The sequence below is a fragment of the Megalobrama amblycephala genome, linkage group LG7 (genome assembly GCF_018812025.1).
Source record: "Megalobrama amblycephala isolate DHTTF-2021 linkage group LG7, ASM1881202v1, whole genome shotgun sequence".
NCBI classification, from domain to species: Eukaryota; Metazoa; Chordata; class Actinopteri; order Cypriniformes; family Xenocyprididae; genus Megalobrama; species Megalobrama amblycephala.
In genome coordinates, this window is record NC_063050.1 from 10,398,512 (window position 1) to 10,421,654 (window position 23,143).

The following is a 23,143-nucleotide window of genomic DNA, read 5'->3' on the forward strand; positions in this document are numbered from 1 at the left end:
TTAGTTATTTTTATTTCAGAAATTCCTATTAAAAACAAAGTGGCTTAATCAACACATAGGAAGCTATTTTGAGAATGTGACAAGAAAACTTTTTTCTTTTTTTTTAAAAAGGGACCTTTCAGACCCTTTAAACTGCAGGTTTTATTAATAATATTAAATATGTATTAATATTATATACTTTTTTAAAGTCACGTTTGGATCAGGTAAAATTGAAAAAGGCTATTTGGCATTTTTGTTACTCAGAAATTCGTGATATTTGTGAAAACAATTAATGTATAAAAGTAGATTTTGAAAGATTTTTCTTTTTCTTTTTCTTTTTTTTTTTTTTTTGCATCCCAGGCATCACTGAATAAATTACATTAATACAAATATTCGGCAATATTTTCAGCTAAAATTGAAAAACTCCAAGAAAACTGTTAAATTTGTTACTCATAAACTCGTGATATTTGTAAAAACAATATTTTCTAAGTAGATTTTGAAAGATTTTTTTTTTTCCTTTTTGCATCCCAGGCAATAAAATACATTAATAAACCTATTCAATATTTTCCTTTGAAATAAATGTATGTATGTATTCACTTTTTAACTCTCTTTTCTTTATTGATATTAATTTTCTCTGTCCTAATTAGCCCTCATTAAACAGCCTTTATCGCAGCTGTAAGCAGCTCTTATTATGAGAGTTGGCCTATATCATCGTGCACTGCTCCGCAAAACGTTTTGTTCCTTGCGGGTACACGCGTTGCGCACCTGTCAATCATACGAATGACGTGGACGCGGGTATAAGTAGCGCGCTGGCACGCTGAAGTACTCGTGCAGAGCGAACAGCTCGAGGTGGATGTATCAAACAAACATAAAACAAATCTGCCTGTCTTCAATGTGTCCCGTCATGGACCTGCACCAAAGTGCGAAAGCTGCTGCCCTGCAGGTGATCCAGCACCAGTCTCGCGCTCTGCCCGGTGCCAGCTCGCCCAGCGTCCTCCTCGCATACAAAAACGCGACGCAAAGACTCGGTGCGACCGGGTTTAAAGTCAGCACGCTCTCCAAAGCAGGAATGGGCATCTTGAAACTGGCCACGACGCAGCTGAAACAGCAGGAAAAGAAAGCGAGGGTGGTGCGGGCGTCTAGTCTGGGTAAAGCGCATCCGTCCATCGACTGTAAAAAATCCCCTCTGGACCAGCTGGCCGCGCTGGTTCTACACGGACACGCGCGTCTCCAGCCGCTGGCGAACGAGCCTCACGGCAGCACCAAACCGCAGAACTGCAGGCGCATCGTGGTTCTCGGCGCGCCGCGGGTCGGTAAGACCTCCATCCTGCGCCGGTTCCTGCGCGACGGCTTTGAGGAGCGATACGAGCCCACATGTGAAGATTTCCACCGGAAACTTTACCACATTCGCGGCGAAACCTACCAGATAGACATCCTGGACGCGTCCGGGGAACGAAGCTTCCCTGCCAAGAGGAGACTCTCCATCCTAACCGGTGCGTAAAAGTTTCAAATACACTTTTATCCAGATCAATTTGGCTTGAATAGCGTTCCTGGACTGCTAAATGGTTGTTTTGGAGATGTTGATGCCTCATACTTCAAATTAGTGTATTGGTTTATTTAGCACCATTACACAGATGTAGACAATAGCTAACTAAATATTTTTGGTTCTGACTGGAACCTTTTTGTTTTCAAACATATTTTTCACTGCATTTATTTGTATTTATACAAGCTTAATGGATGCACTAAGTTTTAAAGCATAAGAATCACTCAAAGGTTCAATCTCAGATTAACCCTCTAAATGAATAATGATGAAATATTATGTTTTATTATTTTAAAAAAAATGGCACCAAGATCAAAAATAAGACTTTCCAGGCAAATTATACATTTCTCTAATAAACGTAAATTGATTTTTTTTGTCCTTTTTCATAAAGCAAATGTGTTTATTAATTTTGAGCATATTGAACATAAATCATAAATATGTTACTTAAGCATAAATACATTTATATTATCATACACTCTTTTAAATAACAATGAATGCCACTACTTTAAGCAGGAGTGTCTTTGGTTCATGTGTTTAACTTTCTTCATGCACTTTTAATTACAACAATGTTGCATTTTTTTTTATTTTTTTTTCTGAATAGCCTGACAATTATGTTTCCAGATATTGTTTTGACTCTCTCTCGCCTCTCGTGTTTCAGGTGATATATTCCTGCTCGTCTTCAGTCTTGACGACCGCAGCTCGTTTGAGGAGGTGCGCTCTCTGCACGCCGAGATCGTAGCGGCCAAAACGGCCTTGCATAAACAGAAGGTGTGTGTGCCGACGGTGGTCTGCGCCAACAAGGTGGACTTGCCCTCGGAGCAGCGCGCGGTGTCGCGGACTGAAGTGCTGCGTGGTCTCGGGAATGGCTGCGCTCTGTTCGAGACCTCCGCCAAGGACAGTGTGAATCTGGAGCAGGTGTTTGAGGCGCTGGCGCGGCGCGGAGGGCTCCCACTGGAGACAGGACCCTCGCAGCACCGGAAAGTGTCCATCCGCTCTTACCAGGCACTCAGAGCGGCAAGGCAGGCGGACAAAGGGAGCAAAGCGTCGGCGTGTGACGCTCCCTGCGGGGCGGTCTATCCGCTGGCACGCAGGCCGAGCTTCGGCACAGACCTACGGCTGGTTCTCGGCCCCAAAGGCAACAGAAAACAGGGCAAAGCACTGGACAAGTGTCCGATTCAGTGAAACAACAGACTGAGAGAAAGAGAACTGCTTTTATTTCTTGTAAAAACAAAGAGCACTGACAACATTTGCCATTTGTGTATGGCAGCAAACATTATTTATTCAAACTTTTTCATTCTTTGGTGCAAATGGATGAATAATATATTATATATGAAACTGATCATTGCATTTTAATCCTCGCCTATAAAATGCATACAGTTTCATATGAATGTATTTACATAGTGCACACATTGCAAATCCATTAAAATAATATTTAATCATGTACAGATACATAATTTTTTTACTTAATGAATGATGGAGGGACAATGAAACATGTATCTGAACTTTAGCGTCTTTAATGTTGGCTGAAGTTGTTTTAATATTGAATTCAGACAACAATTTAAGGATCCTCTGTTGAAGACTCCTGCCTTAATGCCATATTTAATGAAAACAATACAGAGAATGATGTCTGAGGCATAATATTTAAAACAGTATGACAATCTGAATGGACTTTAGGCCTCTTTTATCACTCACAGATTTGTTTTTATTCCAGGTAAATAGGGTATCTTCCTGATTAAGATCCACTGAAAATGATGGAAAAGCCTGTTGCACGACTGGTTTGTTGCTGTATAATATCTGTACACATTTTAAATTAAACATTTTCATACAAAACATGATGTCATGAGTGCAGTCTGATGATTTGGTGAATCGCTGCTCTGACAAGATGCCACCCTTACCCGCGTAATGAAGTTGAGAGATGTTTGTCACGATTCATTCACTCAAAATAAATAAATTATTGAGAACATGAGTGTGGGCGTTTTGATGAAACGATAAAGCCTTGACTCCTCTGATTGCATAAAACCCTTCACTCACTGCCTGCCACACAGGATGTGCCGTGTGAAAGAGGAGAGGAAATGAACCAGAAAACATCTGTTGTTCTGCTGGAAACCTTCACAAATCAAGGCTGCGTGAATTTAAGCCATAATGAATATAAGAAACTTCAACATTAATTCGATTAGTCTATCTATCTATCTATCTATCTATCTATATGTCTACTTATCTGTCTGTCTATCTGTCTATCTTTATGAGAGCTGTGTGTGTAAACCTCACTCCCCTGAACTCGAGAGGTGCTCTAGCAACTGACGATAGATACTGTGGTTCGTTAGCCACCTTGTTAGAGTGCCCACCTCCCATGCGGACGGGCCCTGGTTCTATCTATCTATCTATCTATCTATCTATCTATCTGTCTGTCTGCCTGTTTGTCCGTCCGTCCGTCTATCTACAGTTGTGCTCAGAATTATTGGCACCCTTGGTAAATATAATCAAAGATGACTGTAAAAGTCAATCTGAATTGTTTATCCTTTTGATCTTTAATTAAAAAATGAGCAAACATCTAACCTTTTATTGAAGGAAAAGAATTGAAAGTGGGGGAAAACACGTTGGCCACAATTATTGGCACCCCTAGAATTTCTTATGAGTAAAATATCTCTGAAGTATATTCCCATTCATATTTTATTTTTTTTAGCACACCAGGGTGATCATGAACATGAAATTGTCCAGCCATGACTTCCTGTTCCACAGGAGTATAAACATGAGGAAACACAAAGGCCAAATTCCCTTAATCATTCATCACAATGAGAAAAACCAAAGTAAGTAAAATATATTTCTGATGTGCAGCAAAAGATTCTTGGGCTTCACAAAATAGAAAATAGCTATAAGAAAAAAGCTAACGCATTGAAAATCCCCATTTCCACTAGCAGGGCAATAAGAAGTTCCAATCAACTAAAGATGTTACAAATCTGCCTGGAAGAGGACGTGTGTCTAAATCGTCCTAATGTGAAGTGAGGAGGAAAGTTTGAGTGGACAAAGACTCTCCAAGGATCACAGCTGGAGAATTGCAGAGAAAAATCCTCTGCTCTCATCCAGAAACAATCTCCAGCATATTCAGTTGTCAGACACTGGAACTTCAAACGGGACCAGCTTCTGTGGTCAGATGAAACTAAAAAAAGAGCTTTTTGGCAGCAAACCCACCAGATGGGTTTGGTGCACACATGGATAATGCCCACGGTTAAATATACTGCTGGATCTTTAATGTTGTGGGTCTATTTTTTCTACTGGAGGTCCTAGACATCTTGTTCAGATACATGGTATCATGGATTCTATCAAATACTAGCAGATAAAAAATCAAAACCTGATCGCTTCTGCTAGAAATCCTATAATGAGCCATGGTTGGATCTTCCATCAGGACAATGATCCAAAACAAACATCAAAACCAACACAAAAATGTGTCACTGAGCACAAAATGAAGCTTCTGCCATGGCCATCCCAGTCCCCTGACCTGAACCCTAAAGAAAATGAGTGGAGTGAACTGAAGAGAAGAAGCACCAACATGGAGCTGGAATCTGAAGGATCTGGAGAGATTCTGCATGAAGGAATGAACTCATCAGGCATTATAGGTGAAGACTCAGAGCTGTTATCTTGGGAAAAGGAGGATTTATTTCATAATGTGAGTTTCCCCCCACTTTCAATTCTTTTCCTTCAATGAAAATTTTGATTTTTGCTAATTTTATGAATTAAAGATCAAAAGGATAAACAATGCAGATTTATATTTATCTATCCATCCATCCATCCATCCATCTATCTATATTGTTGTTGTTTTTTTAAGTTAGTTTGTGTTATAATTTACAGTTTTTCAGGCACTTCATCATCTCACTGGTTAGATGTTGTATCAGTGTTTGGTCAGTGGAGGGTTAATGTGTGTGAGAGCGAGTCGGATATTTGTTTTTGCGCTGGCTGACATTTATGCAGCTGAATAGATTGAAAGGCAGTGGAGGTTGTTATTCATCCTCTGGAGGGTAGTTTCATAATTACACCTATTCAGATCTGTGGACACAATTTTTATCTCAACAGGCAGAAATGATGGTTTTACACGAGAGTGCTGAAATGAAATACTGACCCACTGAGAGGATGATGAACATAAAAAATATGTTGTAAACTGCACGGATTAGGAAATATATTTTTCAGGTTGTTCAAACCTCCAGTTGTCAAAATATCTAACAAAATATACATTATAAATCTTAAATTGCATTTTGAGTAAATGCAAATATATTTTTAAAATTTATTTTGGACAATATATATGGTATTTAGACAATAAATTTACAGGTAAAAATGTGCAAAAATAGATGAGTAACTTAAACGACTCAAAGATATATTTATGTAAATATTTTTCTGTATTTTTCAAATTTATTTAAAATATAGCTTAAATATGTTGTATGTCAAACATTACATTATTATGCATCAAACAAACTATTTATTTTACATTTCTAAGATGATAATCAAACTGCACTCATTTAATTACAATAAATGAATAGTTATTTGAAAGATTAGTTATTCAAATTTGGTGTGTGTCACAAGATTAGAGGCATGCAAAATCATGAACACATAAAGACATGAATAATGACTTAGATTTGTTTCTGTTCCTGGTGTTTTTTGACATAATTGTTACCAATATCTTATTTTGGGTTCCACCAAAAAAGAAAAACACATGCAAAACAACTAGGCAGTATATACTATCTATAGTATGCAAGCAAATAAGCTCACTTGAGGTACTCAAGGCTCTGTTTATGTTCTGATGGAAAGTATGTTCATCATCTGTTAGAGACTGAGTTGTTATGTGGATGATTGCAGGAGACATTCAGAGCACATCTGATCACACAGATGCTCAGTACTTACAGCAGCTTGTTAAAATGTTCAGTCTCTCCTCTCAGATTTAACAGTGTGATGCGACAGGAATCATCATGACCTGCATTTGGAACAGCACTGGGTTTGTTTCAGGCTGCGGATCACATCAGGAACGCAAACAGACAGTCTAAACTCAAGATGAGAATAGCAGCTATTAAATTCAGCCTTCATCCGGTCCTGTACCTGCACACCTACACACAGATCTGCCTGTATCTCTTTGAATATATGTGCAGAGGTGTGTGAAGGTCATTACTGACTGAATAGAGTTTGCTTGATTAGTGTAAATGCAAGAGATTGAGGACTAATGTTTGTTCTCTTTCATTCCTCAAGAGACTTAATGTTTTATTTATTTATTTATTTAAGTTTTAATGAATATTATTAATTATCAGCTTTGGCCCATGTCATTTCATTCTTTTTTTTAAAAAAAGACCCAAAATGAGTGAACAATTGCCATAAAGTAAAAGTATACAGCTATAAAATGAATGTGGGTATATGTTTGAAATGGAATACTTTACTATTCCGTGCTATTTCCAGAGTATACAATATGTATGTACATTTTCTTATTCTATATGAGCTTGTCTAATTGTGCAGTAAACAACTAAACAAGGAATATGGAAATCATATTTAGATATTTAGTAGCATGCTAAAACTATTCAGAGAGTTGAATGTCATTTCATATTGAGACCTCTGGCACATTTGAGACATTTAGAGGAGATCTCTCCTTTCTGAGAGAAAACTGAGTGATGCTTGTCCATTATAGTTTTCATAAAAACACCACCAATGAACAGATTTCTGGAGATCCTTTGCTTTTTGCCATTTGCACGTGTTTCCACATGTAGCACAGAGGCTAAGGACAGTAGCGACTCTAGTTAATGTGCGTTTCTGTGGCGATGCATTGTTGACATGGCAACAGAACCTCTGCAATGTGTCCGTGTGGCACGCATGTCCTTCATAACACACACTCAAGTGCCTGCTTCCTTTTCTCCTCATGTTTTAAGACCTCACTTACTGTGTGAGTTTGAAACCAAGTGATAGAGACCAAAACAAACACTCCTTGTGCTGACCTTCAACTTTATCTCTGAGAGTCAAGCATAACTATTCATTGTTAAAGAGGTGGTTGATTATGATTTCACTTTTTTTTAACTTTAGTTAGTGTGTAATGTTTCTGATTGATTATAAACAGCATCTGCAAAGTTACGACGCTCAAAGTTCAATGCAAAGGTATATTTTCTTTTACAGAAATCGCTTTTTAAGGACTACAACAAATGGTTGGTAGGGACTACAACAAGCTTCTTCCTGGTTTAGTGACATCACAAACCCTAAAATTTACATAAACCCCACAGACATATTCTGGGGACACCAGAGACTTATATTACATCTCGTGAAAGGGGCAATATGATCACCTTTAAAGGTCCCGTTCTTCGTGATCCCATGTTTCAAACTTTAGTTAGTGTGTAATGTTGTTGTTAAAGTATAAATAAAATCAGTAAAATTTTAAAGCTCAAAGTTCAATGCCAAGCAAGATATTTTATTTAACAGAAGTCGCCTACATCGAACGGCCAGTTTGGACTACATCCCTCTACTTCCTTCTTTAATGACGTCACTAAAACAGTTTTTTGACTAACCTCCGCCCACAGGAATACACAAGAGTTGCGTTTGTAGAGTGTGTTTGTCGCCATGTCGTCGAAACGCTGTTATTTTCATCCCGCAGTCCAATCACCGGGTCTGATTCCGGCTCAAATTGATAGGGTAAAATTAAAGACATGTTTACAATAACACTGAGCGCGTGCATCTCCACGTTATGGTAAGAGGCGTGACCTTTCCGGCAAGATGCGCTAAACTGCTGTCGAATCACAACACAGGAACCGCTGGCACAATCAGAACTCGTTACGTATTTCTGAAGGAGGGACTTCATAGAACAAGGAAGTCATCAGCCCGTTTTTATGACAGTGGAAACAGCGGTATACAGATAAGTAAATTATGTGAAAAATACTGTGTTTTTTTACACGCGAAACATGAACACATGTTATATTGCACACTATAAACACAATCAAAGCTTCAAAAAAACACGAAAAACGGGACCTTTAATACTTAATCAAGTGAATAGACAAAAGAATGATAACGATAAACACAACTATAACAATATTGTTGGAATCACTTTTAGAACGATTTTTTTTTTTTTTTTTTGCAGTGCAGGTTTTGTCGTCTGCCGCTTTAAATGCTCGAGCTCTGAAAGTAGGATGGATTGTGATTCTGATCATTATAGTTTTTGTTATCGTTCTTGGTTCTTCTTGGTTATTGGTTCATCATAATGAACATCGACTAAACTCTGGAAATCAATAATGTCAACCCAACCCTATTGTGTGTGTGTGTGTGCGTGTGTATGCTTCACGACACCATGGTAAATGTCAGCAATATTCACACCTGTTTGACAAATGACAGGTTCACCAGTCTGCGTTTGTGTTTGTTCTGTGTTCACCTGGTGTGAAGTTTATTAACCTCTACTGAAAAAGAAAGTGAATGACACAAAGATTGTCAAAGGTTCTTGTGCTGTTTGAAGGAGATTTAAAATTTGGTGAAACATTTTTCACTCAGAAATTGCTATTAAATTTCACAAATAAACAGCAAGTAACACTGAATAAAACAGTGTATGTTATTCTGGCAGAAACTGTGGTTAGCGTGAGACATTTTAGTTGAGCAGACACTACGTAAAAAGCCTCGATTAGATCAACCTGAAGTCATCGTGATGAGCTGCGGTTACGCAGAAGCACAGCGGTGTGTGGACAGATGAGAGACGGACAGGTGTTTGGAGGGGAAGATGGAGGGACGGAGGAGAAGGACTGGCACGCAAGAGATGTAATCACACACTAATTGTGGAAGAAAGAAAAGAAGCGATGACAGAACGATGATTATGTAAAAAAGCGGTAGAGAGAGAGAGTCGACCGCTGTGATTATTGCTTCGGTGGTTTCTCACGAAACCTGTTCAGAACATGTCTGGGTCATTGTTCACCCCAAAATCAAAAGAAAAAAAAAAAATACTACACATTATATTTTTGAGAATGAAGCCTGTTTTAGGAAATTCATTTTATTTAACCAACATAATTATTATTATTATTGAATACTGTATGACCTGTGATATTCACCCTTTTATGTACAACATTTTTAGTATCTTTAATTAAGATAGTTCAAACTTTCAAATACACTGTGTACATTGAGACAGATAATGTGATTAATTCATTAATATTTCTACCATTATGTCACCTTCTGTACTCACCGATCACATGAGGGTTGTTATTGTTACTCTCCGTGTTTAATGACATTCAGTCACGAGCCGTGGCATTGTCCGTATCATCATGCTAATGGGCAACTTCCTCTAAAAACACCCCAGATTTAAAACCTGAACTCTGCGTCACTCTGCAAACGACTTTGTTTGTGTAGAACAGGCCTGAAATAAAGATTACAGATCGGCCCTCGAATACCCTCAGCATGATTATTCATGGGTTTAATGTGAGATATTATCACATAATCATCTGATGAAAACACTATTGTGGTCGACAGCTCTCAGAGGGAACACGCTTTTCAATGTCGCGTGGAGCACTGGAGATCTGCGGCCTTCAGAACGAAAGAAAGAATTCAAAGCAGCTCAGATTTTCAGTGTATTTCAAAGCAATTCATTCAGCGGTTGGATTATAAGAAACATAAAGTGGAACATTATTACAGTTTTTCTCAGTCGGTGCATTTTTCAGATCACAACTGAACTTCTCAAAACTATCTCCACAACATCTATTCACTTGTGCACATCATAAAAGCAATTTCTCATTCTTTTGAACAAACCGCAAATGCTTTAGTACGTTCATTCAATTGATTTTGTACAGTTGTCTTGTTTCCTATCAATTGTAACAAATATCATGTTCAAAATGCATTATATTGGCTCTCTGTTGAATAGTCTTACCCCTCAAAACATTTTACCACCAAAGGCTGTCTGCCTTTAAATCTAGTCTTAAAATATATTTTTATTCAGTTTGAGAGTTTTTTTTTTTTGTCTTGTTGTTTGTTTCATGACCCTAAATGTACAGCACTTTGGACGACTCCTGTTGTATTTAAGTGTGCTCTAGGAATAAATTAAACTCGAAACTTGAAATTAACTAAGGATTTTGAGCAAGTTACAGGCTTTTGCAGGTAATCCATTGTGTTTAACTATATATACTTAAAGAAATAAACTTGATTCGGATGATTTGAGAAATGTACCAAAGTTACTGAGAAAAACTATAAGACCTGACTTGCCTCGCAAAATCACAGCCTGCCATCAAAAACTCATGGCGTTTCATCAATACTAGGCCTCATGGGAGCCCTTGATTGGTCTACGCTGCAGGTAGATAAAGTAAAAATAGATCAAGTTAAGTAGAACTATTCTGTTTACGTTCATTGTACATTATAAGCCTGTTGAATACTCTGTTTTTCCCCTAAAGATGAAAGATAACATGCCCGGACTCATGTCTGCTGGTATCATTGTTTCTTGGCAGTTTTGTTTGCATTTTTGGAGATAGTTTTTCTTAAAAATTTTCCAGCATGGATTCAAGCCTGATTTGATACTGGTTTAATCCTCTACACAATGCCCATCTTATTCCATTAGGTGGTACCATTGTGTAAAAGGGGTATTGCTACATGTAATTTGTATGTCTGTGTTTATTGTTTTAACCTAGGTGTCTGTTTTGTTTTCTGTTTGCTCATTTTCCTTTGACTTAGTTTTCCCCACTATTAATTCTGTGTCTAAAGGTCTGTCACCTCAGAAAGAGAGTTTCTTCACAGGACATGAATAATGCAATTGTTTATTCATATTGATGTTTGTTATCCAGTTTAAGTGTAAATAGCTGCTATTGGAGAGTTTCTTGTATCACTTTGTATAAATGAATATGCATAAATATAGACATAAAAAGAAAGTCATACTGTTAAGTTTTTGGGTTGGTGATAACTTCATCAAACAAATAGGTAATTTATAAATATGTAACTTACACAATAAAATTGTCATGATCATGAGTTGGAGTGCCCTGTTTAGCCACCAGAGGGCACTCCAACATAGACATTGTTCACCTTAGACTACATTACCCATTACTCACCTCCTGGACTCATTATCCTCGTTTCATTGCACCCAGCTGTTTTGTGTCTGCTCATTAGTTTCTGTCTATTTAGTCTCAGTTGTTTCTGTCTTTGGTTGTGGTTTGTTAATGTTTTTGTTACGTGCACTTTTGTATTCCTGGCTTTTTGTTTTTGTGGACTGTTTACATGGAGTTTGACCCTTGCCTGTTTTTGGATTTACGACCTTGGATTTCCCTATAATAAATGCTGCGCTTGGATCTTAACATCTTGTGTCTGTGCATTCCGTGACAGAACAAACCACCAATGCAAGGATCCAGCAGCAGGAGAGTCCGGCCACCGTCCAGCACACGGGGAAGTGGGAGCAGTCCCCAAGATTTGGCTGAGCTTCGGCAGAGGGGTATGGAGGTGCGGAAATTCACCCAACGATTTTGGTCGCGGGCGGAGAAATTTAATCTCCCTGATTTGGTCCTCAGGGACATATTTAACCTGTCTTGACGAACCCCTGCCGCAATGGGAGATGGAGTTTGTGGGAGATCTAAGTTTCTGGAATTTCTCTAAGTACCTGCATCTGCGTAAGATTGGGCAGGTTCGATTACCTCCAGCACCCCCTCCAGTCCATCAGTCCGCTCCAGAGCCCGCTCCAGCCCATCAGTCTGCTCAAATCTGTGGTTCCGCGAGTTCGCTCCCGAATCCACAGAGGAGGTGGGCGCTGAGTCTCCGCTTCCCACACGTAAAAAGAGGAAGAGGAGGAGGAAGGCTTCCATCCCTCAAGAATCCGCCCCAGCCAGTGAGTCCGCTCCAGCCAGTGAGGCCACTCCAGAGCCCGCTCCAGCCAGTGAGTCTGCTCCAGCCAGTGAGGCCACTCCAGAGCCCGCTCCAGCCAGTGAGTCCACTCCAGAGCCCGCTCCAGTCAGTGAGTCCGCTCCAGCCAGTGAGTCCACTCCAGAGTCCGCTCCAGCCCCGCATGCTCTCCCTGTCAGTCCTGTGATGGCCAAGAGGGCTGTCTTTACTTTTTATGTTTTGGCGGTCTTGCATGCCTGGAGGAGGCACTCAGGTGTTTTTGACCCTGGACCAGTCTGCCAGCCCGAGCCCGCTGCTGTCTCAGAGCAGCCCCAGCCTGAGCCAGCTGCCATCCCAGAGCAGCCCCAGCATGAGCCCGCTGCCATCCCAGAGCAGCCCCAGCCTGAGCCAGCTGCCGTCCCAGAACAGCCCCAGCCTGAGCCCGCTGCTGTCCCAGAGCAGCCCCAGCCTGAGCCCGCTGCCGTCCCAGAGCAGCCCCAGCCTGAGCCAGCTGCCGTCCCTGAGCAGCCCCAGCCTGAGCCTGCTGCCGTCTCAGAGCAGCCCGCTCTCCCTGAGCCGGCCACGGAGGCCGTCACCGAGCTGTCCGCTCTCCCTGATATGGCCACGGAGGCCGTCACCGAGCTCTCCGCTCTCCCTGATACGGCCACGGAGGCCATCACCGAGCTGTCCGCTCTCCCTGATATGGCCACGGAGGCCATCACCGAGCTGTCTGCTCTCCCTGATATGGCCACGGAGGCCGTCACTGAGCTGTCTGCTCTCCCTGATACGGCCGCGGAGGCCGTCACCGAGCTGCCCGCTCTCCCTGATATGGCCACGGAGCACCCTTGGCCAGCCCTGCCGCCGCCGCCGCCCAGGTCGTCTGCCCTGCCGCTGCCGCCGCCCAAGCATCTGGCCCTGCCGCCGCCACCCAGGCCATCTGTCCTGCCGCCGCCATCCAAGCCTTCTGTCCTGCCGCCGTTGCCCAGGCTTTCTGCCCTGCCCCGGCCGTCTGAACCGCTGAAACCCGCCTGGTCAGTTCCTCTAGTGCCACCCTGGCATTCAACCAGGACTCCAGACCTGCTGGAACCCGCCTGGTCTGTTCCTCTAGTGCCACCCTGGCATTCAACCAGGACTCCAGACCTGCTGGAACCCGCCTGGTCTGTTCCTCCAGCGCCGCCCTGGCATTCAGCCAGGACCCCGACCTTCTTAGAGCCCCCGTGGTCTGTTCCTCCGGCTCCTCCCTGGCCTTCAGTCAGGGGCTCTGGTCCTGGCCCACTGTCCCTCCCCCTGGTCCTCCTCCAGTCCACCTCCCTCCTGAGAGTTGTGTTGTTGTTGTCTCATGGAGCGTCTGGTAGCCGCTCCGTAAGGAGGGGGTACTGTCATGATCATGAGTTGGAGTGCCCTGTTTAGCCACCAGAGGGCACTCCAACATGGACATTGTTCACCTTAGACTACATTACCCATTACTCACCTCCTGGACTCATTATCCTCGTTTCATTGCACCCAGCTGTTTTGTGTCTGCTCATTAGTTTCTGTCTATTTAGTCTCAGTTGTTTCTGTCTTTGGTTGTGGTTTGTTAATGTTTTTGTTACGTGCACTTTTGTATTCCTGGCTTTTTGTTTTTGTGGACTGTTTACGTGGAGTTTGACCCTTGCCTGTTTTTGGATTTACGACCTTGGATTTCCCTATAATAAATGCTGCGCTTGGATCTTAACATCTTGTGTCTGTGCATTCCATGACAAAAATCAGTATAACAAACATACAAAGGTTGCACATTAGATATCAAATGATATCTGAGAACAACTTTGATTATGAATTTATAGAGGAATTCAGATAGGAGCGTTGTGTTTGACTGTAATCAGATGTGATCTTATTTTTGGTTTCAATATGAATGGAGGGCAACTATCACACATGACCAACCTAAAATTATATGTCTCCTTTGGTTCTTTTTATTTACAGTCATTTTCTTTTCTTTTAAATTGTACTCAAAACTCTGTAAAATTACAAACAATATCTGTAAATTAACAACATTGGCTGTTATTTTAAGTATTATGCCATTAATGACAAGTTACAGTAATTTTCATATTTATACTGAAAAATTACTCTATTTATACAGTACTTTTTTGTTTTCTTGATTTGCTTACAAATGTATGTAAAATTACAAAAATAATGCCATTAATAATTTTAAAAATCACCACAAGAGGGCACAAAGGGACTGCTGTCATGTGGGACATTTCTGGCACTATGAAATATAGAAAGAAAAAAAACGGTCAAATGACTGTAATAAACAGCTGTAAAATTAAAGTAAAATATCCTAATTTTTTAAATAAGTGCACAAAGGAGAGAAAAACTTTTTTTTGGAATTTAACAGTGGTTTAGATCTTGATGTTAAATTGAAAATAATAAGGTTTAAGTCACCATTATGATGATCAGTGTTTGCTTTAGTTAGGCTCTTTACCCTTAATTTTTGAACATTACTTTTTTTTCTGGCTAAAGTACATTTGTATGGCAAAATTAACCATAATGGCCTGACTCACTGATCTCATCCAGAGTCAACTCTATGAGAATATTTACTGTTAATTTCACATTATTTACTGCAGTCTTGTAATTGTGTGGCATCAGCATTATGACAAACAGATATTCAGATTTTTTTAAAGTTATTATGTAAATGTTTTGAGCTGTCTTTTAGATGCACAGAGGGATCAGGAAATACAGAATGAATCTAAACAACAACAAAACTTGTTTTGTGACGTTCAGAGTTGACCTGTTTATCTGAATAGTTTGTCGATTATGACCGTTGTTGAGATTTATACGCTGATTCTTGATGTCTGTGTGTCTAAGTGATCCTGTATTTACTGCATAATATTATGAAATCTTTCAAAATATCAAAACACTGCAGGATTTTGTGTAGTAGTATAGTAGGGCTACAATAAACAATGTAAAATTAATAATTATCATAATATTACATAATTTAGTCCAAGATTAGACTGGACGAGATCAATCAGGCCACTACATGATAACTAATAAATAACCAAAAACATATGATCAGAATTTCTCCTTTATTTTCACCATAACAAACGTGCTTTAAAAACACATACAGCAGCCAGAGAAAAACTAAAGTTTAAAAAGTCAAGGGTCAAGATCCCAACTAAAGCAAACACTGATCACCATAACGGTGTTAATTCTCATTAAAAACTTTAGTGTGAAAGAAATAAAGTAGTGGTTGATGCAGTGAGGTTGTATTATTATTGTTGTATTATTATGTTACTTCTGTCTATTGTTTTCTGCAGTTGATTGTCTGAATTTGTTGCAATATGTTGTAATTGTATCTGTACTGTCTCTACACTGTATTTATCTATAGGTTTTTATGTATAGCTGTGTTTTTCACTGCTCGTTTATGTTTGCTCTGTTCTTAACCTTTTAATATTAATTATGTTTTTTTTTTTTGTTTTTTTTTTTTTTTTTAGGGAGACACTTTTTAACAACTGTCCAGGGACTATGGATGAAAAATAGCCTTTTGGCTAATTCTAGTGCATTTACAGCAATGTTAATTAATGTACATTGTCCCTGTCAAATAAATAAATAAATAAATAAAAATAAAAATCATATGTGTGCTATTGTCAACAAATGGTTGACTGCAAGAGATTGGCAGTTTAGAGTGAAAGTGCTTGATCCTAAGGTGGGAAATACCTGTAAAATAACTATGTTTTTTTATATATATATATAAAACTTTTAATCAAAATTTCTGTAAGACTTTTTACATTTTTTTTTTTTTTTAATTAGGATATTTTACTTTCATTTTACATGTTTTGTTTGGCAGCCATAGCTCTCAGTCATTTGACTGTTTTTTTGTTTTGTTTTGTTTTGTTTTTGTTTTGTTTTTACAGTGCATGTCTTTAGATATTAAATGATAACTCTGATTATGAATTTATAGAGGAGGTCAGATAGGAGCGGTGTGTTTGACTGTAATCAGATGTGATCTTATTTTTGGTTTCAATATGAATGGAGGGCAACTATCACACATGACCAACCTAAAATTATATGTCACCTTTGGATTTAAAAGAATAGTCAAAGACTTTGAATATTTCTTTCAAAAATGAGAATTCAGTCATGTACTCAACCTAGTGTTGTTCAAATGCTGTATTATTTTATCAGACTATAGAAGAGTGGTCTGAATGAGCTCATGCTCATCCATATGATGACAGTGAACAGTGAATATCTTTAAGCTTTAGTAGAAGTTGGCTATAAAGCTGTATATTTTAATGTTCTGAAAGAATACTATAGCACTGTAAAAAAATATATGCCTCTCCAACATAAAAATTTCTAGTGACCCCTAAAAGTTTTAGTTGGCCCAATTTAAGTTGCGGAAACCAACTTTTTTGTGTTGTGCTGACTACCCCTGCATGTAGACTGAACTTGAAATAGAATGTTGTGTCAATTAAATATTTTCTGTTGACTAAACATAGCTTGTTGGGCCAACAAGCAGACTCAAATTGAAATAAAATGTTGTATTAAATATGTAATGTTGGCCAATAAGTCTATTTTTCATTAATGTTGGTCAAAATAGTCTATTTTTAATTATTTCAAATAAATTACACACTATGCTTTGATAAAGAACATTTTATGTATTTATTTAAATACATATGAACTTGCCTGTTAGGCTCAAGTAAAATATTACACAAGTATTCAACCAGTGCCGAAACAAGATCTGAGAGTTCAAGAAAGCATGACATATCACTCTTAGTCAATAGCTGTACTGGAAAAACAAATATCTGCTTTACAAAATGAAACTCAGTAAAACATGACAACGGCTTTGCCTGTAAACATTTGAAAATTTTTGTCTGTTAGTCTAAGACTAAGTGCAATTACATTACATGTAAAAAAAAAAATACACAGTACTGCCCACTACTGTCAGGTTACAATGGTCACTATTTAACAGTTCTATTGGCAAAAACAATCTCTGCTTTAAAAATGAAACATTTCTGATATTTCTCAGGGATGACTGCTTTACAAATCAAATATCAGCATAAACTCAGATGTTGCTGAAACAAACTTTTGAACTGAAATTCTAATTCCCCACAAATAAACTGTGTGGGGGAAAAAAGTAATCAACAAGTTCCTGAGCAGTTACAAAAATTCAACAAAAAAAAAGTCACTGGCATTAACAGAAACTCTTTTTCACTTCTTTCTCCACCAATGACATTTCCTTCTCCAATTCTTCTTCATCCAAACCAACAGGACGGTCGGGAAGAAAGTTGAGTTCAGATCTTCTGGGTCTCTTGAGAGATCCTCGAGATGAACCTTGTCTAGAGTGGGTATTCACAACCATCTCACTGCATCCTGCAGTTTCTGACGATAATTAGCCATTTTAAACTTCAGGCTAATTTTCCATGCTTCACATCCTGTTGTGTCAGATCCTGGGTCTTTGAGACTGGGGTGTTTTTCTACCAAAGCAGATGCAACCTTCTCTATTTCAGAGTCTTTTGGGTAGGCTTTGTAAGAGTACACAGTTTCAGCCAATTTCTCCAAGATATTCATTTTCATGTCTCTTGGAACAATCAGGGCTGTTCCATTTGCTTGAAGATCCTCATTAGCTTTTTTCAGCCTCAGCTCCACATCATATGAAAATGAAGGCACTGGAAACATGCTTGGCCACTGCTCAAATCTGGATGTAGAGAGAGGAGAAACTGAATGGGGTGATAAAGCTGATGACTGAGTGGATGTCATGCTTGCTGTATCCACAGTGAAATCTGAAACGTGAGCATCATCCACCACTGGGCTTAAAACTACTTCCCAGTGGATCCTCAAAGTAGCCTTGTCTTTTGGAAGCTCTGTGATGTCATGTAAAGTACAAAGTTCATTGTTGAACTCAGGGTCTTCATACTGGATAACAAAATTTCCTATCTGTATTTTTTCACAGAGAACTGCAGAGAGTTCTTCAATTGATGATGGTGTGGGTATTGATAACTTCCTGATGTTGTCAGGTGAGAGAATGACTCGAAGTAACATTGTTTCCTGGGAAAGAAAATTAAGAGATTACATTTTAGCAAAGTAAAAATCTCTTAGCAGACACCATAATCTTTCCACCTATATTGTATGATGCCAGAGGGTAGAAATCAATGAGATCTTGTGGGTTGACAATGGCTACATTGCAGTAAGTACTTCCAACAATTTCATATGCTCTAAAATGTTCAAAGTACCATGAAGACAGTTGTTCCACTATGAATGAGACCTCTGTGCCAACAACCAGAATACTGTGAATTCGACCAAACTCTGGAAAGCCATCACTAAGTCCAACTGGTAGAAATCATTCCTTTACTATACAAAGTCCCAAGCAATGTTGCATTTGTTGCAAGGGACAAGGAACTCAGATTGGATATTTGTTTTCAACAGCTGTCCGCAGCCGCGGTTCAACAGCTGACAATTTGACCACTTTCAATTTTTCAACATGCAATGGTGCTTTGAAGAAATTTTGGGCGTCCAAAGCAAAAGCTTTCATTGGGAAAAACATCAGTGAACAACTGGCGATGATCAGAAATTTTACTCTCTAGATAACAGAGAGATTCTTCTGATAGCTATGAACTAACCACTAATTCCACAATGTCTTTTAAGTCCATTAAAAGTTGCCATGCTTTTTCATCTTCAGGCACCATACCACCTACCATGAGAGGGAGCAGTCTAATTAAGGCCCAATTTTCATGTGCATTTCCTCCAACTGTTTTTTTCAAGTGAAAGGTCTTTGGAATTCTTTGAGGACGATTCACTTTATCTGAATATGAATAGTGAAATGATTGGATAATGTTATTGAGCTGATCAAATGTAAAGTACTTGGCACCAATCAGTTTCTGCAGACACAGAGCCAATTCCCTAGGTATTACCCCTTCAAACAGATCATGCAAAACATCTGGAGGAAAACCAGTGATGACATGAAAGAAGGATAGGTGTTTCTGAAGAACACATTCAGCTTTCACACCATGCACATTTGTTACAAACTCATTGCTCTTCAACTCAGCAATGCATTGATCATGTTGCTCTGTGCTTCTGAGTGGAAAGAGTCCCTGCCTAACTTCTGTGGTCTGAATGTCTTTCAAAGATGCCAAGCAAAATCTGCAGAATTTTTCCACACGAAAACTTTCCTGAAAACCTTCAAGTCCATGCGCACCAAGATTGTCTGCAGACACGTTAAGCACAGTTCCCCTGACATTCTCACCAATCTGTTCAACATACAAGCCTTCCTGCTCTAGGCTCCTTAAGTCACATAAAAGTGGTTCAAAAAATGGTTCATAACCATATACTCTCACTTCAGAACTTTTCCCAAGCAGTGCCAATTGGATAGAGTGGAGACTCGATCTGTACTGTGATTCCCAATTCAAAATGACCCAATAGACTGCTGTAATTTTATGCTTCTTTCTAGAAGTTCCCAATGGATTGGCAATTTCAAAATCATCAATATAAAACCCAAGTGAAAGTCTGAAATCTTGATCATTAACAAGCTTGTTAATTTTGAAATACTGACCATCAAAAGGTGAGGTGTAAAATCCTGGTGTACTCTCCTTTATGGGAAACGTCTTCTCAAGAACGTCAGGTCTCTCCAACAAAGACTTCAAAGTCTTCAAAAGAGGAACATAAACAAATGAGTGATTTTGTACCCTATTGAACACATATTCAACAGGTTCAATTATGCCAAAATTGTTGTTGAAGTAGATGTTTCGCTTGTGATTAGTTGAAAGGGGACCTTTGTCAGTGGTGGCACTCAGAAACGGGTTTGTTTTTTGTAATGTGTCAGTAATGTCAGCAACAATTGACTCATTAACATTGCAGTTGTGCTTTAGCAGAATATTCTGAATTGCACACAGTGTATTTGAGTTAGCAATTGACAGAATGTCATTTACATTATCAATAATCTGTTGAGAGGCACTTTGGGACACATGCAACTGTGACTGCATACACAAGAATAAGGCAGCAAGTTTGTGTTCAAGTACTGGCTGACATTCCTCAAGGTTCGAATCTGAAATATGAGAATCTGCCTGAATGTCATCAGCTTGATCTGATGGACTTTGTGAAACTGAGACTGTGTCAAACTCATTGCCTGCACTGCCTACTGTACAAACAGATGTGCAGAGGTCATTCAAAGTTTGTTTTCTGTGTTTCTTGGACTTGTGAGCTCTGAAAGTTGTGTTGTTGTTGCTGCTAAAATCACAGTTGGAGAATGGACAATGAACTCGCTCATGGTTTTGCAAATGTCTTCCTAAATGTTTCAGAAATTGAGTAAGTGAGCAAATATCTGAGAATTCACATAATTCACACCGAAAACCGGCATGGTCAGTGTCTGTCTGAGTGGGCCTGCCTATTTTAGGGTGTGCTCTCCATAAATGGGTTTTTAAGGCCCCTGTTGTTGTAAAAATACAAACACAGTCTGGATGAATGCAGGGGAAAGAACCTTTACCTGCTTGCCAATGATGAAGCCTGTAGTGCTTAAGCAGGATGTCTTGCTGCAGATGTGAAAATTTACAATAGCGGCACTGCATAGCTTTAAGCCTGAAAAAAATACCTGAAATACAAACAAAGACAAGTGCATAAATAACTCATAGTTCTATACACAGAACAACCATACTTCAGTATTTTTTAGGCTTTTCTTAAACCTAACAATGGCGCATTAGCCATCATGCCTCTTGTAGGCCAAGTACAGCTGGGTACCAGGCTAACAGGGGGTTTGGTGAGGCAAACTGATAAGGTTAAACAGCTTACAACTCTGGTAAGGTTAGCAGCTATTCGTTTTCGTGTTAACACAACTGTTTCTTTTATCGGACTAAAATGTTATTTCACTCTTGCAAAAGGAGGCTTTGTGCAAAGTACTAACTTAGCTGCTAACACGAAGGAACACGTGCTTTGAATGCCAACTGTTAGAACTAGCCTAAATTATTAGTCACTCTGTGATAGCAAAAGCACAAGTTGTCAATACTAGCTGTCTGTTACAGTCAATTATCATATATATCATAAGCCAAAATGCAAATGGAATTTGAAAATATAGACCATTAAAAATATTAAACAGACACATGTAATGCTTAACGTTAACCGTTGGCAAACTGATAACGTTAAACAGCTTACAATTCTGGTAACATTCGCAGCTATTCGTTTTCGTGTTAGCACAACTTTTTATTTATTTATTTATTTTTATCGGACTGAAATGTTATTTCACTCCTGCAAAAGGAGGCTTTGTGCAAAGTACTAGCTGCTAACACGAAGGCACACGTGCTTTGAATGCCAACTAACTGTTAGAACTAACGTTAGCCTAAATTATCAGTCACTCTGTAATAGCAAAAGCGCAAGTTGTCAAGACTAGCTGTCTGTTACAGTCAATTATCATACATATCATAAGCCAAAATGCAAATGGTATTTGAAAATATTGACCATTAAAAATATTAAACGGGAACATGTCATGCTTAACCGTTAGGGTCAACGTTAAAATCACATGCCAGTTGGAAAGGAATGCTAAGCTTTATGGAGTTAAACATGTGGTTTTCCAGCACTGCTAATCACTATAGGTACTCACAATAAAGCTATTTCAAACTTTGTTGATAGACAATAGATATATTCTTAACCTAAATTTGATCATTACCTCGCAGCACAAAGCACTCACCACTGCAATGTCGTGACTCGTGGTGGGGGAAATTCCAGAAGGCGCCTGGTAGAACTCCTTTGCGTATGCTCAGACGATTGACGCTGTTCCCTCTTGCTCGGCCAACATAATATTTTTTGTGCAACGTTAAAAGTTCTGTCAACACAATTATTTATTTTCTCTTGATGAACATTTTGTAGTACAGTCATGGAAATCATGCAATCATTGACCAAACATATTTTTCTTTTTTGACACAACCATTATGTTGAGCCAACATGTATTTCCTCATTTGTACAACTTTTTGCATCAGTAATTTTTTACAGTGTAGGGTGAGAAACAAACCAACACTTAACTGAGTGAACATGGTGACCTCGGCTGTTGGTCTGCTGTGCACTACTGCACGTACCCAGAAATACACACAAGCACACAAGGGTGGTGTCTGTTCAAGATATCTGATAACCCTATCCTCTCTCCCAAAATTGGTGTAGTAAATATTTACAATCCTTTTGTTCTGGTCTGGGTATTTCAGGGAAAATGGCAGAGCAGCCATTTAGGAAATTCTGTAATCAGAAACCCCCAAGCACTGATGGGTGTGTTAAAAACACTCACACACTGTGTGTGTATGCATTTCTTACTCTTAGAGTCATCTTTGAGCAATGCTGTTATGTGCTGTAATTTATTATTTCTGGATTGGCTTATATTTGTCTTGTCTAATCGGTAATTATACATTTTTACCTGAAAAAATTGATTTGATTTGTATTTGTGATATTGACACGGATTCGTATTGTGTAAAAGAGCCAACTACCACTCCTCTGGTGTTAATGTCTGTTGTTCAACAGAGCACTTGTTATATATATATATATATATATATATATATATGTATATATATATACCAGTGGTGTGTGGTGGTGTTTTAAAATGAGGAGGCAAAGTCCTCACATTTTTTATATATCAAATGTGAATGTATGTCCCTGTTACACTTAATTTTCCTGGTTAAATAAGCATTACATAAAAAAGAGAGACCAAAAACATTCTATTTTGTAATTTTATACTAACTATGTAATGTTCTATTTATTAAAACTAAGTATAAATTTAATCAAGTTAGTGTTTTTATGCATTTTACATTTATTCATGTAGTAACTAAATGCAGTAACAAATTAAACAATATATATTATTTGCCATTCATATCCAATCATAACCGATCATATAGCTCAATGGAGGCATTGCCT

The 23,143-nt window shown here is 38.8% G+C and overlaps 1 protein-coding gene across 1 annotated transcript; it reads left to right on the forward strand.

The window, feature by feature from the left end:
• Positions 1-353: 353 nt before the first annotated feature.
• Positions 354-3,615, forward strand: si:dkey-27j5.5 (GTP-binding protein Rhes). Its single transcript, XM_048195300.1, has 2 exons — positions 354-1,472; positions 2,178-3,615. The coding sequence occupies exons 1-2, from the start codon at positions 833-835 to the stop codon at positions 2,699-2,701; spliced, it is 1,164 nt and encodes a 387-aa protein (XP_048051257.1). The 5' UTR covers positions 354-832; the 3' UTR covers positions 2,702-3,615.
• Positions 3,616-23,143: the final 19,528 nt, after the last annotated feature.

Excerpts from the sequence above, each read along its gene's own strand:
- si:dkey-27j5.5 (XM_048195300.1), top strand. The coding sequence starts at position 833 with ATGTATCAAACAAACATAAAACAAATCTGCCTGTCTTCAATGTGTCCC. Across the intron at positions 1,473-2,177 it reads GAGACTCTCCATCCTAACCG|GTGATATATTCCTGCTCGTC; the intron begins GTGCGTAAAAGT and ends CTCGTGTTTCAG.